General features: G+C 44.8%; 1 protein-coding gene across 1 annotated transcript in view; it reads right to left on the reverse strand.

The window, feature by feature from the left end:
- Window positions 1–18102, reverse strand: part of LOC123990980 (short transient receptor potential channel 3-like) — an 87751-nt gene extending 69649 nt beyond the window's left edge. The window contains exon 1 of the mRNA XM_046292056.1: window positions 17644–18102. Within this exon, the coding sequence (XP_046148012.1) occupies window positions 17644–17774 (131 nt within the window). The 5' untranslated portion in view covers window positions 17775–18102. The remainder of the gene's footprint in view (window positions 1–17643) is intronic.
- Between the last annotated feature and the right edge of the window lie 1680 nt (window positions 18103–19782).

Consider the following 19782-nt stretch of genomic DNA (forward strand, 5'->3'; position numbering starts at 1 on the left):
TTCTGTCGTTTGATTGGTGCGTCCGTCAGTCTCTCTTCCGGGTTTCATCCCCAGTCTAACGGTCAAGCAGAGAGGGCCAATCAGACGATTGGTCGCATACTACGCAGCCTTTCTTTCAGAAACCCTGCGTCTTGGGCAGAACAGCTCCCCTGGGCAGAATACGCTCACAACTCGCTTCCTTCGTCTGCTACCGGGTTATCTCCGTTTCAGAGTAGTCTGGGTTACCAGCCTCCTCTGTTCTCATCCCAGCTTGCCGAGTCCAGCGTTCCCTCCGCTCAAGCGTTTGTCCAACGTTGTGAGCGCACCTGGAGGAGGGTGAGGTCTGCACTTTGCCGTTACAGGGCACAGACTGTGAGAGCCGCCAATAAACGCAGGATTAAGAGTCCAAGGTATTGTTGCGGCCAGAGAGTGTGGCTTTCCACTCGCAACCTTCCTCTTACGACAGCTTCTCGTAAGTTGACTCCGCGGTTCATTGGTCCGTTCCGTGTCTCCCAGGTCGTCAATCCTGTCGCTGTGCGACTGCTTCTTCCGCGACATCTTCGTCGCGTCCATCCTGTCTTCCATGTCTCCTGTGTCAAGCCCTTTCTTCGCACCCCCGTTCGTCTTCCCTCCCCCTCCCGTCCTTGTCGAGAGCGCACCTATTTACAAGGTACGTAAGATCATGGACATGCGTTCTCGGGGACGGGGTCACCAATACTTAGTGGATTGGGAGGGTTACGGTCCTGAGGAGAGGAGTTGGGTTCCGTCTCGGGACGTGCTGGACCGTTCACTTATTGATGATTTCCTCCGTTGCCGCCAGGATTCCTCCTCGAGTGCGCCAGGAGGCGCTCGGTGAGTGGGGGGGTACTGTCATGTTTTGTCATTGATTATCATGTCTTGTCCCTGTGCTTCCCCTTCTATTCGTTTCCCTCTGCTGGTCTTATTAGGTTCTTTCCCTCTTTCTATCCCTCTCTCTCCCCCTCCCTCTCTCACTCTCTCGCTCTCTCTTCTCTCTATCGTTCCGTTCCTGCTCCCAGCTGTTCCTATTCCCCTAATCAATCATTTAGTCTTCCCACACCTGTTCCTGATCCTTTTCCCTGATTAGAGTCCCTATTTCTCTCCTTGTTTTCCGTTCCTGCCCTGTCGGATCCTTGTCTATTATTCACCGTGCTGTGTCTATGTATTGCCCTGTCGTGTCGTGTTTCCCTCAGATGCTGCGTGGTGAGCAGGTGTCTGAGTCTGCTACGTTCAAGTGCCTTCCCGAGGCAACCTGCAGTTCTTGATCAAGTCTCCAGTCTGTTCTCGTCATTACGAGTAGTATTATGCCTTTTGTTTGTAAAGTAACTTTACTGGATTAAAAACTCTGTTTTCGCCAAGTCGCTTTTGGGTCCTCATTCACCTGCATAACAGGTAACCCCTGACTATAGCCTCCATATTGACTCGGTGCCGGTACCTCCTGTATATAGCCTCCACATTGACTCGGTGCCGGTACCCCCTGTATATAGCCTTCACATTGACTCAGTTCGGGTATCCCCTGTATATAACCTCCACATCGACTCTGTACCGGTACCCCCTGTATATAGTCTCCACATTGACTCGGTGCCGGTACCCCCTGTATATAGCCTCCACATTGACTCGGTGCCGGTACCCCCTGTATATAGCCTCCACATTGACTCGGTGCCGGTACCCCCTGTATATAGTCTCCATATTGACTCGGTGCCGGTACCCCCTGTATATAGTCTCCACATTGACTCTGTACCGGTACCCCCTGTATATAGCCTCCACATTGACTCGGTGCCGGTACCCCCTGTATATAGCCTCCACATTGACTCGGTGCCGGTACCCCCTGTATATAGCCTCCACATTGACTCGGTGCCGGTACCCCCTGTATATAGTCTCCATATTGACTCGGTGCCGGTACCCCCTGTATATAGTCTCCACATTGACTTTGTACCGGTACCCCCGTATATAGTCTCCATATTGACTCGGTGCCGGTACCCCCTGTATATAGTCTCCACATGGACTCTGTACCGGTACCCCCTGTATATAGTCTCCATATTGACTCGGTGCCGGTACCCCCTGTATATAGTCTCCACATTGACTCTGTACTGGTACCCCCTGTATATAGTCTCCATATTGACTCGGTGCCGGTACCCCCTGTATATAGTCTCCACATTGACTCTGTACTGGTACCCCCTGTATATAGTCTCCACATTGACTCTGTACTGGTACCCCCTGTATATAGTCTCCATATTGACTCGGTGCCGGTACCCCCTGTATATAGTCTCCACATGGACTCTGTACCGGTACCCCCTGTATATAGTCTCCATATTGACTCGGTGCCGGTACCCCCTGTATATAGTCTCCACATTGACTCTGTACTGGTACCCCCTGTATATAGTCTCCATATTGACTCGGTGCCGGTACCCCCTGTATATAGTCTCCACATTGACTCTGTACTGGTACCCCCTGTATATAGTCTCCATATTGACTCAGTGCCGGTACCCCCTGTTTATAGCCTCGTTATTATTATTTTAGTGTTACTTCTTTCTTTTTTTAAACTTTAATTTATTTAGTAAATATTTTTGAACTGCATTGTTGGTTAATACGTGCTTGTAATTAAGAATTCACGGTAAGGTCTACTACACCTGTTAAATTCGGCGCATGTGACAAATAAAATTTGATATGACAAACACACACACAATATAAACAAACACAAACAAACATGGGTCGATCTATGGCTGGGATAGAGGGAATAGGTGTTTGTTTGGGAGTGGTAGGGTGAGTGAGTGTATGCATCCCACATCTGTTGACAAAAATGTAGAATTCCTACTGCCGGTCCTTGTTATCGACAACAATCCTTCATAGAAGTGCTTATATTATTACGCATATTATTAGTCAATTGTGGGAATAAATTAAGATGTGCAAGATTTTTTTGTCTTTTAAAAAAAAAGGCCCTAGGACCCATCTGTTCTTTTAGAGGATGGGCCCCCATCCCTTAAAGGCCCTAGGATCCATCTGCTCTTTTAAAGGATGGGCCACCATCCCTTAAAGGTCCGAAGACCCATCTGCTCTTTTAAAGGATGGGCCCCCATCCCTTAAAGGCCATAGGATCCATCTGCTCTTTTAAAGGATGGGCCCCCATCCCTTAAGGGCCCTAGGATCCATCTGCTCTTTTAAAGGATGGGCCCCCATCCCTTAAGGGCCCTAGGATCCATCTGCTCTTTTAAAGGATGGGCCCCCATCCCTTAAGGGTCCTAGGATCCATCTGCTCTTTTAAAGGCCCTAGGACCCATCTGCTCTTTTAAAGGATGGGCCCCCATCTCTTAAAGGCCCTAGGATCCATGTGCTAATTTTAAAGGATGGGCCCCTATCTCTTAAAGGCCCTAGGCTCCATGTGCTCATTTTAAAGGATGGATCCCTATATTTTAAAGGTCATAGGATCCATGTGTACAGGGATGGTCAGCCAGTCACTGGGAGGACAACCCAACTTGGGATGAGGGGATGTTTTAGCGGGTGGAATATTGGAGGACAAATAGTTTTACTTAGTTGCAGCTACAGCGTAACAGTGCAACCAGCTCGATTCGGGTTTATGTACCAATATTTGAAACTTTTTTACATTGAAAAAAGTAGAGACAAAGCAAAAAATTTGTATATCACACAACTACAGTTGAGGAACAATGGGAAAGTAATTCTGCTTTGAAAGTTGAGTAGAGGTTGAGAAAATGTCTCTTGAATGTTTTGGTAAACCTACTGGACAGCTCTTCTTTGTCTACACCCATTCAGCATTGTTCTCAACCTCTAAAGCCATCTCTTTAAGGATTCACATGTGAGGCCAAGTACTAAATAACCAAAGATTTCAAGACTGAAGGCTGGTTTATACTACGGGTGTATTCATAAATTTAATCTGGAGTGGCAGAGTGTGTTCAGAGTGCACTCAGTATGGTTGTAAACTCAGAGCGTTGTCAGATTGTCCATTTGTAAATTCAGAGCGTTTCACTCTGGAGCATTCAAAGCCACACTGGACGCTCTGGCCGAGGAGTAGAGTTGATGAGCGTTCTGACCTAACAACAGCAGTCAAGATAACTGGCTAACGTTGGCTAGATTGCTAACTACTTCCAGACACAAATGAGAGAACTGCTCACTGACCGTTTTACTCACCCTAGCAGAGCTGGTTAGGCTGTTTTTATGTTATCGAGAGCATTGGTGACTGCAACTGTGCTGCTGGTAACAAATTATTTACACTTTTTTGCCAGCGTTTTCTGACACCGGCCATATTCAACGGGTGTTGAGCGTTGGTAAATGCATCAGTTATTATGCGCTCTGACACACTTAGACAGAGTAGATAGCCAGAGCGAATTCACCAGCTATGCCTATCGACACTTGTCGCAGTGATATCATGAACGTTGCACTGAAATGGTTACTTTTAAATTTATTTATTTTTTTAAATTCACCTTTATTTAACCAGGTAGGCTAGTTGAAAACAAGTTCTCATTTGAGACTGCGACCTGGCCAAGATAAAGCATAGAAATTCCACACATACAACAACACAGAGTTACACATGGAATAAACAAAACATAGCCAATAATACAGTAGAACAAAAGAAAACAAAAATTCTATATACAGTGAGTGCAAATGAGGTAAGATAAGGAGTTAAGACAATAAATAGGCCATGGTGGCGAAGTAATTACAACATAGCAATTAAACACTGGAATGGTAGATGTGCAGAAGAGGAATGTGTATGTAGAGATACTGGGGAGCAAAGGAGCAAGATAAATAAATAAATACAGTATGGGGATGAGGTAGGTAGATAGATGGGATGTTTACAGATGGGCTATATACATGTGCAGTGATCTGTGAGCTGCTCTGACAACTGGTGCTTAAAGCTAGTGAGGGAGATATGAGTCTCCAACTTCAGTGATTATTGCAGTTCGTTCCAGTCATTGGCAGCAGAGAACTGGAAGGAAAGACGACCAAAGGAGGAATTGGCTTTGGGGTTGACCAGTGAGATCTACCTGCTGGAGTGTGTGCTACGGGTGGGTGTTGCTATGGTGACCAGTGAGCTGAAATAAGGCATGGCTTTACCTAGCAGAGACTTGTAGATAACATGTAGCCAGTGGGTTTGGCGACGAGTATGAAGCGAGGGCCAGCCAACAAGAGCGTACAGGTCGCAATGGTGAGTAGTGTATGGGGCTTTGGTGACAAAACGGATGGCACTGTGATAGACTGCATCCAGATTGTTGAGTAGAGTGTTGGAGGCTATTTTATAGATGACATCACCGAAGTCGAGGATTGGTAGGATGGTCAGTTTTACGAGGGTATGTTTGGCAACATGAGTGAAGGATGCTTTTTTGCGAAATAGGAAGCCGATTCTAGATTACATTTTGGATTGGAGATGCTTAATGTGAGTCTGGAAGGAGAGTTTACAGTCTAACCAGACACCTAGGTATTTGTAGTTTTCCACGTATTCAGTCAGAGCCGTCCAGAGTAGTGATGCTGGATGAGCGAGCAGGTGCGGGCAGTGATCAGTTGAATAGCATGCATTTAGTTTTACTTGCATTTAAGAGCAGTTGGAGGCCACGGAAGGAGAGTAGTATGGCATTGAAGCTCGTCTGGAGGTTAGTTAACAGTGTCCAAAGAGGGGCCAGAAGTATACAGAATGGTGTAGTCTGCGTAGAGGTGTATCAGAGAATCACCAGCAGCAAGAGCAACATCATTGATGTATACAGAGAAGAGAGTCGGCCCGAGGATTGAACCCTGTGGCACCCCCATAGAGACTGCCAGAGGTCTGGACAATAGGCCCTCAGATTCGACACACTGAACTCGATCAGAGAAGTAGTTGGTAAACCAGGCGAGGCAATCATTTGAGAAACCAAGGCGGTCGGGTCTGCCAATAAGAATGTGGTGATTGACTAAGTCGAAAGCCTTGGCCAGGTCGATGAATACGGCTGCATAGTAATGTCTCTTATCGATTGCGGTTATGATGTCGTTTAGAACCTTGAGCGTGGCTGATTCGATGCTAATGCAGTACGCCACAAGATGTTTTTGTGCTGGTCAAGGGCAGACAGGTCTGGAATAAACCAAGGACTATATCTATTCCTGGTTCTACATTTTTTAATGGAGCATGTTTATTTAAGATGGTGAGGAAGGCACTTATAAAGAATAGCCTGGCATCATCTACTGATGTGATGAGGTCAATGTCATTCCAGGATATCCCGGCCAGGTCGATTCTGCTCGCAGAAGTGTTTTAGGGAGCGTTTGACAGTGATGAGGGGTGGTCGTTTGTTCGCAGACCCATTACGGACGCAGGCAATGAGGCAGTGATTGCTGAGATCTTGATTGAAAACAGCGGAGGTGTATTTGGAGGGCGAGTTAGTTAGGATGACATCTATGAGGGTGCCCGTGTTTACGGATTTGGAGTTGTTCCTGGTAGGTTCATTGATAATTTGTGTGAGATTGAGGGCATCAAGTTTGGATTGTAGGATGGCCGGGGTGTTAAGCATGTCCCAGTTTAGGTCACCTAGTAGCACGAGCTCAGAAGATAGATGGGGGGCAATCAATTCACATATGGTATCGAGTGCACAGCTGGGGGCAGAGGGGGGTCTATAGCAAGCGGCAACAGTGAGAGACTTGTTTCTGGAAAGGTGCATTTTTAGAAGTAGAAGCTCGAATTGTTTGGATACAGACTTGGATAGTAATACAGAACTCTGCAGGCTCTCTTTGCAGTAGATTGCAACTCCATCCCCTTTGGCAGTTCTATCTTGGCGGAAATGTTATTGTTAACAATGGAGATTTCAGACACGGCTAAGATATCTGGGTTGAGTGTGCTAAAGCAGTGAGTAAAACAAACTTAGGGAGTAGGCTTCTAATGTTGACATGCATGAAACCAAGGCTTTTATGGTTACAGAAGTCAACAAATGAGAGCACCTGGGGAGTGGGAGTGGAGCTAGGCACTGCAGGACCTGGATTAACCTCTACATCACCAGAGGAACAGAGGAGAAGTAGGATAAGGGTATGGCTAACGGCTATACGAACTGGCCGCCTAGTACGTTCGGAACAGAGAGTAAAAGGAGCAGGTTTCTGGGCACGATAGCATAGATTCAAGGCATAGTATACAGACAAAGGTAAGGTAGGATGTGAGTACATTGGAGGTAAACCTAGGCATTGAGTAATGATGAGAGAGATATATTCTCTAGAGACGTTTAAACCAGGTAATGTCATTGCATATGTAGGTGGTGGAACAACATGGTTGGTTAAGGCATATTGAGCAGGGCTAGAGGCTCTACAGTGAAATAAGACAGTAATCACTAACTAGGACAGTAATGGACAAGGCATATTGATATTAGAGAGAGGCATGCGTAGCCAAGTGAACATATGGGTCCAGTGAGTGGTTGGGCTGACTGGGGACACGGCGATTCAGACCGTTAGCAGGCCAATGCTAACAGTTAGTAGGCTGGGGCTAAACAAGCTAGCAGTTAGCAGACCGGGTTAACAAGCAAGCATAGTGGAATCTTCTGTTTTGACATGTATCTAGCTAGCTAAACTAAGAACCATAATCCCAACTCATGGTTACTAGCCTGCATGAAGTTACAGTTAGCTAACCAACCAGGTTCAATGTTAGCTAGCTAACATTAGGCTATAACCATCAATTTAAATGGCTCTGAGACACAAAAAATATAACTACACAGATCTCACACGTGTAACGTCAGCTAGCTAGCAACCAGAACACTAACCTGAAATGAAAATGACTTTTACAAAATTAGAAATGTGTAATATCTGAAAATGGTAGCTAGCTAGACTATCTTACTAATGTACATGGATGAACGCTTCTCCCTCTCTGTCACGGATGCCATGGATGCCCTTTGTTTGAAGATGTAATCCGGAGACAGGTGTTTTTTATACAACAGCCTTCTGTGTGTTCCCTTTTCGACTCAGTCGGCATGTTTGCAATCAAACGCCAGACGTTTCTCCATCTCCTTAGCTATCATACTCTAATTCCACTGATTTCCAAACTCGGTCCTCCAGAAAGTGGAGAGCAACACATGCAGTTTTACTACATGTTATCTTTCAAAAAAGCCACGTTGGAAATGAGTACCTACACATACTGACCAGCTCATGTTATAGACAGAAGCATGTTACATGGCAGACCAATCCGAACTCATCTCTCGGCATGTCTAGCCCACTCATTATCTCAGCCAATCATGGTTTAGAGGGAAGCTTGCTTACTTTTTCTGTGACTAAACCAACCAGGCTCATAATTTTACAATTGTATTAGTATTTACAGATGGCATACACATTTGTTATTAAGGCTTATGAAAGTTCACATTTTCCAGAATGCATTTCTTCCCAAAAAACAACACGCAACATATGCCTAGTTTCCTGAAACGAGACACAAATGGACACTCAATTATCATGGTACTTCTTAATGGTAAGTTTACAAACATATATTATGTTAAGTATAATAAAAACATGTATCTCATTATGTTATGTAGAATCAGAACTTGTATCTCATTATGGTAAGTGGTGAAATCAATATAGCTAGTTATAATTGTAATGGCTTAGCAGATAATAAGAAAAGACGATCAGTATTTATCAGTATTCAGACCCCTTGACATTTCCACATTTTGTTACCTTACAGCCTTATTCTAAAATGGATTCAATTATGAAATTATTTTTTTCCCCTCAATCTACACACAATATCCCATAATGACAAAGCATAAACAGGTTTTGTAAATGTATATATTTTTTAAATATCACATTTACATAAGAATTCAGACCCTTTACTCAGTACTTTGTTGAAGTACCTTTGGCAGCGATTACAGCTTGGAGTCTTCTTAGGTATGATACAAGCGTGGCACACCTGTATTTGGGTTGTTTCTCCCATTCTCTCTGCAGATCATGTCTAGCTCTGTCAGATTGGATGGGGAGCATCGCTACATAGCTATTTTCAAGTCTCTCCAGAGATGTTCGATCAGGTTCAAGTCTGCCTTCTGGCTGGGCCACTCAAGGACATTCAGAGAAGCCACTCCTGTGTTGTCTTGGCTGTGTTCTTAGGGTTGTTGTCCTGTTGGATGGTGAACCTTCTCCCCATCCCCAGTCTGAGGTCCTGAGCAGGTTTTCGTCAAGGATCTCTGTACTTTGCTCTGTTCATCTTTCCCTCGATCCTGACAAGTCTCCTAGTCCCTCCCGCTGATAAACATCCCCACAGCACGATGCTGCCACCACCATGCTTCACTGTAGGGATGGTGCCAGGTTTCCTCCAGATGTGACACTTGGTATTCAGGCCAAAGAGTTCAATCTTGGTTTCATCAGCAATCTTGTTGTTGTCTTTTAGGTGACTTTAGGTGAACTCCAAGCGGGCTGTCATGTGCCATCTCTGTGCAGAGATGGTTTTACTTCTGGAAGGTTATTCAATTACCAAAGGGGAACTTGAGAGCTCTGTCAGAGTGACCATTGGGTTCTTGGTCACCTCCCTGACCAAGGCCCTTCTGACCAAGGCCCTTCTCCCCTGATTGCTCAGTTTGGCCAGGCAGCCAGCTGTAGGAAACGTCTTGGTGGTTCCAAACTTCTTCCATATAAGAATAATGGAGGCCACTGTGATCTTGGGGACCTACAATGTTACTCAAATGCTTTGGTACTCTTCCCCAGATCTGTGCCTCGGCACAATCCTGTCTTGAAGCTCTACGGACAATTAATTTGACCTCAATGCTTCGTTTTTGCTCTGAGATGCACTGTCAACTGTGGGACCTTATATGGACAAGTGTGTGCCTTTCCAAATCATGTCCAATCAATTGAATTTACCTCTGGTGGACTCCAATCAAGTTGTAGAAACATCTCAAGGATGCTCAATGGAAACAGGGTGCACCTGAGCTCAATTTCGAGGCTCATAGCAAAGGGTCAGCGTAGAGTGGAAAGCTTTCCCAGAAGAGTGGAGGCTGTTACAGCAGTAGAGGTTTGACCAACTCCCTATTAATGCCTGTGATTTTGGAATGAGAGAGTACGACCCTGCCTCACACAGGAAGCGGCGCAGGTCCTAATCCAGGCACTTGTCATCTCCCGTCTGGATTACTGCAACTCGCTGTTGGCTGGGCTCCCTGCCTGTGCCATTAAACCCCTTCAACTCATCCAGAACGCCGCAGCCCGTCTGGTGTTCAACCTTCCCAAGTTCTCTCACGTCACCCCGCTCCTCCGTTCTCTCCACTGGCTTCCAGTTGAAGCTCGCATCCGCTACAAGACCATGGTGCTTGCCTACGGAGCTGTGAGGGGAACGGCACCTCAGTACCTCCAGGCTCTGATCAGGCCCTACACCCAAATAAGGGCACTGCGTTCATCCACCTCTGGCCTGCTCGCCTCCCTACCACTGAGGAAGTACAGCTCCCGCTCAGCCCAGTCAAAACTGTTCGCTGCCCTGGCCCCCCCAATGGTGGAACAAACTCCCTCACGACGCCAGGACAGCGGAGTCAATCACCACCTTCCGGAGACACCTGAAACCCCACCTCTTTAAGGAATACCTAGGATAGGTTAAGTAATCCCTCTCACCCCACCCCCCCTAAGTTTTAGATGCACTATTGTTAAGTGACTGTCCCACTGGATGTCATAAGGTGAATGCACCAATTTGTAAGTCGCTCTGGATAAGAGCGTCTGCTAAATGACTTAAATGTAAATGTAAATGATGTTCTTTCGTTCATACTTTTGTTCATGTGGTGTATATTTACAGGAAAAACTATATGGGGGTTTGGAAATGATGCAGACATTTAAATGGATAGAAACCACAAACTTCCTGCAAGATTAAAGCTGATCTACCCCCCAAAAGATAAACAAAACCATCTATAATTTGCCGGTATAAGGAAAAGTACTGAGCTGTTACTGTAAGCTGCAACAGCTATTACTGTAAGCTGCAACAGCTATTACTGTAAGCTGCAACAGTTGTTACTATAACCTTCAACAGCTGTTACTGTAACCTTCAACAACTATTACTGTAACCTTCAACAGCTGTTACTATAACCTTCAACAACTATTACTGTAACCTTCAACAGCTGTTACTGTAACCTTCAACAACTATTATTGTAACCTTCAACAGCTGTAACTATAACCTTCAACAACTATTATTGTAACTTTCAACAGCTGTTACTACAACTGTTACGAGAGGTGCTTTCATCTTATCTATAAATATAGACAGGGCTCTAACTCCTCTAGCTCCACAATGAGATAGGGTGCAGGCCAAGCAGCTGTTAGCCAGCCTGCCAGCATAGTGGAGTCTGCCACTAGCATAGTTAGTGTAGTCAGCTCAGCTATCCCCATGGAGACCGTGTCTGTGCCTCCATTTAAGTTAGGAAAACTAAACATGGCAGTGTTTGCCTTAGCAATCTCACTGGAATAAAGACCTATATTCCTGTCATGATTGAAAGAGATGTTGCACATCTCAAAATAGGGCTACTTAATGTTAGATCCCTCACTTCCAAGGCAGTTATAGTCAATGAACTAATCACTGATCATAATCTTGGTGGGATTGGCCTGACTGACACATGGCTTAAGCCTGATGAATTTACTGTGTTAAATGAGGCCTCACCTCCTGGCTACACTAGTGACCATATCCCCCGCCATCCCGCAAAGGCAGAGGTGTTGCTAACATTTACGATAGCAAATTTCAATTACAAAAAAATACTGTTTTTGTCTTTTGAGCTTCTAGTCATGAAATCTATGCAGCCTACTCAGTAACTTTTTATAGCTACTGTTTACAGGCCTCCTGGGCCATATACAGCGTTCCTCACTGAGTTCCCTGAATTCCTATAGGACCTTGTAGTTATGGCAGATAATATTCAAATTTTTTGTGACTTTAATATTCACATGGAAAAGTCCACAGACCCCCTCCAAAAGGCTTTCGGAGCAATCATCGACTCAGTGGGTTTTGTCCAACATGTCTCCGGACCTACTCGCTGCCACGGTCATACTCTGGACATAGTTTGGTCCCTTGGAATAAATGTTGTGGATCTTAATGTTTTTCCTCATAATCCTGGACTATCGGACCACCATTTTATTATGTTTGCAATCGCAACAAATAATATTTTTAGACCCCAACCAAGGATCATCAAAAGCTGTGCCATAAATTCTCAGACAACCCAAAGATTCCAAGATGCCCTTTCAGACTCCCTCCACCTACCCAAGGACGTCAGAGTACAAACATCGGTTAACCACCTAACTGAGGAACTACATTTAACCTTGCGCAATACCCTAGATGCAGTCGCACCCCTAAAAACTAAAAACCTTTGTCATAAGAAACTAGCTCCCTGGTATATAGAAAATACCCGAGCCTGAAGCAAGCGTACAGAAAATTGGAACAGAATTGGCACTACACCAAACTAGATATCGTCTGACTCTCTTGGAAAGACAGCACCGTGCAATATCGAAGAGCCCTCACTGCTGCTCGATCATCCTATTTTTCCAAATGAATTGAGGAGAATAAGAACAATCCTAGTGTATTTTTGATCCTGTAGCAAAGCTAACTAAAAAGCAGCATTCTGTAAGAGAGATAGATGGCTTTCACTTCAGCAGTGAAATTCATGAACTTCTTTGACGAAAATATCATAATCATTAGAAAGCAAATTATGGATTCCTCTTTAAATCTGTGTATTTCTCCAAAGCTCAGTTGTCCTGAGTCTGCACAACACAACCAGGACCTAGGATCAAGGGAGACACTCAAGTTTTTTTTAATGCTATATCTCTTGAAACATTCATGAAAATAGTAATGGCCTCTGAAACCTTCAAGCTGCATACTGGACCCTATTCCAACTAAACTACTGAAAGAGCTGCTTCCTGTGCTTGGCCCTCCTATGTTTAACATAATAAACGTTCTCTATCCACCGGATGTGTACCAACCTCACTAAAAGTGTCAGTAATAAAGCCTCTTGAAAAAGCCAAACCTTGGCCCAGAAAATATACAAAAATACCGGCCTATATCGAATCTACCATTCCTCTGAAAACATTTTGAAAAAGCTGTTGCGCAGCAACTCACTGCCTTCTTGAAGACAAACAATGTATATGAAAAAATACGACAAATATTTTACTTTTAAACTCGGACAAAACAGAGATGCTAGATCTGGGTCCCAAGAAACAAAGAGATCTTCTGTTGGATCTGTCAATTAATCTTAATGGTTGTACAGTCGTCTCAAATAAAACTGTGAAGGACCTCGGCATTACTCTGGACCCTGATCTCTCTTTTGGCGAACATATCAAGACTGTTTCAAGGACAGCTTTTTTCCCATCTATGTAACATTGCAAAGAATCTGGAACTTCCTGTCCAGAAATTATGCAGAAAAGTTCATCCATGCTTTTGTCACTTCTAGGTTAGACTACTGCAATGCTCTACTTTCCGGCTACCCGGATAAAGCACTAAATAAACTTCAGTTAGTGCTAAATACGGCTGCTAGAATCCTGACTAGAACCAAAAATGTGATCATATTACTCCAGTGCTAGCCTCTCTACACTGGTTTCCTGTCAAGGCAAGGGCTGATTTCAATGTTCTACTGCTAACCTACAAAGTATTACATGGGCTTGCTCCTACCTATCTCTCCGATTTGGTCCTGCCGTACATACCTACACGTATGCTATGGTCACAAGATGCAGGCCTCTTTATTGTCCCTAGAATTTCTAAGGTGGACTGCCTATCCATGTGAGAGACGCAGACTCGGTCTCTGCCTTTATTGAAGACTCATCTCTTCAGTAGGTCCTATGGTTGAGTGTAGTCTGGCCCAGGAGTGTGAAGGTGAATGGAAAGGCACTGGAGTAATGAACCACCCTTGCTGTCTCTGCCTGGCCGGTTCCCCTCTCTCCACTGGGATTCTCTGCCTCTGACCCTGTTACAGGGGCTGAGTCACTGGCTTACTGGTGCGTCACTTGAGTGGGTTGAGTCACTCAAATCAAATCAAATCAAATCAAATTTTATTTGTCACATACACATGGTTAGCAGATGTTAATGCGAGTGTAGCGAAATGCTTGTGCTTCTAGTTCCGACAATGCAGTGATAACCAACAAGTAATCTAACTAACAATTCCAAAACTACTGTCTTATACACAGTGTAAGGGGATAAGGAACATGTACATAAGGATATATGAATGAGTGATGGTACAGAGCAGCATACAGTAGATGGTATCGAGTACAGTATATACATATGAGATGAGTGTGTAGACAAAGTAAACAAAGTGGCATAGTTAAAGTGGCTAGTGATACATGTGTTACATAAGGATGCAGTCGATGATGTAGAGTACAGTATATACATATGCATATGAGATGAATAATGTAGGGTAAGTAACATTATATAAGGTAGCATTGTTTAAAGTGGCTAGTGATATATTTACATCATTTCCCATCAATTCCCATTATTAAAATGGCTGGAGTTGGGTCAGTGTCAATGACAGTGTGTTGGCAGCAGCCACTCAATGTTAGTGGTGGCTGTTTAACAGTCTGATGGCCTTGAGATAGAAGCTGTTTTTCAGTCTCTCGGTCCCAGCTTTGATGCACCTGTACTGACCTCGCCTTCTGGATGATAGCGGGGTGAACAGGCAGTGGTTCGGGTGGTTGATGTCCTTGATGATCTTTATGGCCTTCCTGTAACAACGGGTGGTGTAGGTGTCCTGGAGGGCAGGTAGTTTGCCCCCGGTGATGCGTTGTGCAGTCCTCACTACCCTCTGGAGAGCCTTACGGTTGAGGGCGGAGCAGTTGCCGTACCAGGCGGTGATACAGCCCGCCAGGATGCTCTCGATTGTGCATCTGTAGAAGTTTGTGAGTGCTTTTGGTGACAAGCCAAATTTCTTCAGCCTCCTGAGGTTGAATAGGCGCTGCTGCGCCTTCTTCACGACGCTGTCAGTGTGAGTGGACCAATTCAGTTTGTCTGTGATGTGTATGCCGAGGAACTTAAAACTAGCTACCCTCTCCACTACTGTTCCATCGATGTGGATAGTGGGGTGTTCCCTCTGCTGTTTCCTGAAGTCCACAATCATCTCCTTAGTTAGTTGGTAGAGCATGGCGCTTGTAACGCCAGGGTAGTGGGTTCGATGCAATCTCAACCACACTGCACACTGCCCTAACCCACCTGGACAAGAGGAATACCTATGTGAGAATGCTGTTCATCGACTACAGCTCGGCATTCAACACCATAGTACCCTCCAAGCTCGTCATCAAGCTCGAGACCCTGGGTCTCGACCCCGCCCTGTGCAACTGGGTACTGGACTTCCTGACGGGCCGCCCCCAGGTGGTGAGGGTAGGCAACAACATCTCCTCCCCGCTGATCCTCAACACGGGGGCCCCACAAGGGTGCGTTCTGAGCCCTCTCCTGTACTCCCTGTTCACCCACGACTGCGTGGCCACGCACGCCTCCAACTCAATCATCAAGTTTGCGGACGACACAACAGTGGTAGGCTTGATTACCAACAACGACGAGACGGCCTACAGGGAGGAGGTGAGGGCCCTCGGAGTGTGGTGTCAGGAAAATAACCTCACACTCAACGTCAACAAAACGTCAACAAAACCGGGATCCCCGGGACCACCCATACGTAGAATGTATGCACACATGACTGTAAGGCGCTTTGGATAAAAGCGTCTGCTAAATGGCATATATATTATTATTATATTAAACAATGGTGCTAGTCCCATGAATTCTAAACAATGGTGCTAGTCCCATGAATTCTAAACAATGGTGCTAGTCCCATGAATTCTAAACAATGGTGCATGTCCCATGAATTCTAAACAATGGTGCTAGTCCCATGAATTCTAAACAATGGTGCATGTCCCATGAATTCTAAACAATGGTGCTAGTCCCATGAATTCTAAACAATGGTGCATGTCCCATGAATTCTAAACAATGGTGCTAGTCCCATGAATTCTAAACAATGGTGCATGTCCCATGAATTCTAAACAATGGTGCTAGTCCCATGAATTCTAAACAATGGTGCATGTCCCATGAATTCTAAACAATGGTGCTAGTCCCATGAATTCTAAACAATGGTGCTAGTCCCATGAATTCTAAACAATGGTGCTAGTCCCATGAATTCTAAACAATGGTGCTAGTCCCATGAATTCTAAACAATGGTGCTAGTCCCATGAATTCTAAACAATGGTGCTTGTCCCATGAATTCTAAACAATGGTGCTAGTCCCATGAATTCTAAACAATGAGGCTGGTCCCATGAATTCTAAACAATGGTGCTAGTCCCATGAATTCTAAACAATGGTGCTAGTCCCATGAATTCTAAACAATGGTGCTAGTCCCATGAATTCTAAACAATGGTGCTAGTCCCATGAATTCTAAACAATGGTGCTAGTCCCATGAATTCTAAACAATGGTGCTTGTCCCATGAATTCTAAACAATGGTGCTAGTCCCATGAATTCTAAACAATGAGGCTGGTCCCATGAATTCTAAACAATGGTGCTAGTCCCATGAATTCTAAACAATGGTGCTAGTCCCATGAATTCTAAACAATGGTGCTAGTCCCATGAATTCTAAACAATGGTGCTTGTCCCATGAATTCTAAACAATGGTGCTAGTCCCATGAATTCTAAACAATGTGGTGCTTGTCCCATGAATTCTAAACAATGGTGCTAGTCCCATGAATTCTAAACAATGAGGCTGGTCCCATGAATTCTAAACAATGGTGCTAGTCCCATGAATTCTAAACAATGGTGCTAGTCCCATGAATTCTAAACAATGGTGCTAGTCCCATGAATTCTAAACAATGGTGCTTGTCCCATGAATTCTAAACAATGGTGCTAGTCCCATGAATTCTAAACAATGGTGCTTGTCCCATGAATTCTAAACAATGGTGCTAGTCCCATGAATTCTAAACAATGGTGCTAGTCCCATGAATTCTAAACAATGGTGCTTGTCCCATGAATTCTAAACAATGGTGCTAGTCCCATGAATTCTAAACAATGGTGCATGTCCCATGAATTCTAAACAATGGTGCTAGTCCCATGAATTCTAAACAATGGTGCTAGTCCCATGAATTCTAAACAATGGTGCATGTCCCATGAATTCTAAACAATGGTGCTAGTCCCATGAATTCTAAACAATGGTGCTAGTCCCATGAATTCTAAACAATGGTGCTAGTCCCATGAATTATAAACAATGGTGCATGTCCCATTCATCTGTTTGTTTTTCAAATGTTCTGTACGTGAATACAACTTGTCCTAACCTTTATTATCTTCATCTTAGGGGTTAGTCCCATCATCTCTGCCAACTCAGTTTGTTGTCGTATCAAGTGCCATGTCATGATATGAAACCATAATCAGAGTGGGCTACAACACCTTATCCCCTATCTAAATCAATCTGTTTTTGTCTACAACCTGCAATTTAGCTCTTAATTGCTAATGTGTACAAGATCAAAATAAACCTCACTATAATACACCTTTCTCTACACAGACAGGTTAAAAGCATAAAGACTACACTAAGGTGTAATCCAGACCTACAGAAAGTCTGTTCCACTTGTCTATTTTTCTTGCCTTGTATTCTGTTGTTCTGAACATAAAGGGTGCTTAGTAAATCTATTACGTATTACTCAGGAAATCAGATTAGTTTAGGCCTACGTGATCAGACACTATTTGAAACAAATGAAAAATGCAAGTCAGAAGGATAACGTATTATTTTAGGCTGAATCAGAGCCATGTCACTCACCCTGGGTAGTATCCATGGTAACTGGAACAGTTGTCATCTCCAAAGTCTGCATTGATGAGTAGGTTGTCACGACTCCTGACCCTCCGCTCGATCACATGGTTCTGTTCCGACACAGACCGGCGCTGGTTCATCTTCTGACCTCTCCACAACTGCTAAACAACCGCTTCAGACCACTAAAGACTAATGCAGAATACTACAGACCAGGACAGATAACTACTGACATCTACAGACTACTACAGACCACTAGACTACTACAGACCACTACAGACCACTACAGAGAACTACAGACCACAATCCACAACAGACGCTCTTGCTGCTGGTTGCCGATCTAGGGTTCTGACATCTCACACACACGGAGTAGCCAATACAACAACGCGTGGCCTCTGTCATTCGTTCTCACTATCTCTTTCTCTACTTTCTCTCTCGCTCTCTCCAACTGCCTCTCCTCCCTTCTCTCTCTCTCACCTCTTTCTCCCCCCCTCTCTCAATTAATTTATATTCAAATTGGCTTTATTGGCATATAAACATATGATTAAATTGCCAAAACAAATGAACTAAACAATAAACACAAGTGAGAAGAAACACATGTAACAGCAGTAAAACATTGCACTGCAAAAGGTTTTTAAAAAGACATTTCAAGTGTTAACTTATCAGCTATGTACAGTGTTTATCTCTCTCTCTCAACCCCCTTCTCTCTCTCTCTCTCTCTCTCTCTCCACCCCTTCTCTCTCTACCCCTCTCTCTCTCCACCCCTTCCTCTCTACCCCCTCTCTCTCTATCACCCTCTCTCAACCCCCTTCTCTCTCTACCCCCCTCTCTCTACCCCCCTCTCTCTCTCTCTCGCTCTCTCTAGCTCTCTCTCGCTCTCTCTCGCTCTCTCTCGCTCTCTCTCTCTCTCTACCCCCTCTCACTCTACCCCCTCTCTCTCCACCCCCTTCTCTCTCTCTACCCCCTCTCTCTCTACCCCCCCTCTCTCTCTCTCTCTCTCTCTCTCTCTCTCTCTCTCTCTCTCTCTCTCTCTCTCTCTCTCTCTCCACCCCCTTCTTTCTCCACCCCCTCTCTCTCCACCCCTTCTCTCCCCCAACCCCCTCTCTCTCCACCCCTTCTCTCTCTCCACCCCCTCTATCTATCCACCCTCTCCCTCTACCCCCTCTCTCTAACCCCTCTCTCTCCACCCCCTTCTCTCTTTAACCTCCTCTCTCCACCCCCCTCTACCTATCCCCTCTATCTCAATTAATTTTTCCATTTAAGGGGCTTTATTGGCATGGTTAACATATGTTAACATTGCCAAAGCAAGTGAAATAGATATATAGATATATTTCACTATATATGAAATAAACAATAAAATATGAACAGTAAACATTACACTCACAGAAGTTCCAAAATATTAAAGACATTTCAAATGTCATATTATGTCTATATACAGTGTTGTAACGATGTGCAAATACTTACTTAAATAAATAATCATAAATATGGGTTGTATTTACAATGTTGTTTGTTCTTCACTGGTTGACCTTTTCTTGTGGCAACAGGTCACAAATCTTGCTTCTGTGATGGAACACTGTGTTATTTCACCCAGTAGATATGGGAGTTTATCAAAATTGGATTTGATTTCAAATTCTTTGTGGATCTGGATCAGGGACCAGGCTGTAGGAGACCACAGATCTGGGACCAGGCTGTAGGAGACCACAGATCAAGGACCAGGCTGTAGGAGACCACAGATCTGGGACCAGGCTGTAGGAGATCACAGATCTGGGACCAGGCTGTAGGAGACCACAGATCAGGGACCAGGCTGTAGGAGACCACAGATCAGGGACCAGGCTGTAGGAGACCACAGATCAGGGACCAGGCTGTAGGAGACCACAGATCTGGGACCAGGCTGTAGGAGACCACAGATCTGGGACCAGGCTGTAGGAGACCACAGATCAGGGACCAGGCTGTAGGAGACCACAGATCAGGGACCAGGCTGTAGGAGACCACAGATCAGGGACCAGGCTGTAGGAGACCACAGATCAAGGACCAGGCTGTAGGAGACCACAGATCTGGGACCAGGCTGTAGGAGATCACAGATCTGGGACCAGGCTGTAGGAGACCACAGATCAGGGACCAGGCTGTAGGAGACCACAGATCAGGGACCAG

This window comes from Oncorhynchus gorbuscha, linkage group LG02 (assembly GCF_021184085.1).
Source record: "Oncorhynchus gorbuscha isolate QuinsamMale2020 ecotype Even-year linkage group LG02, OgorEven_v1.0, whole genome shotgun sequence".
Taxonomy (NCBI): Eukaryota; Metazoa; Chordata; class Actinopteri; order Salmoniformes; family Salmonidae; genus Oncorhynchus; species Oncorhynchus gorbuscha.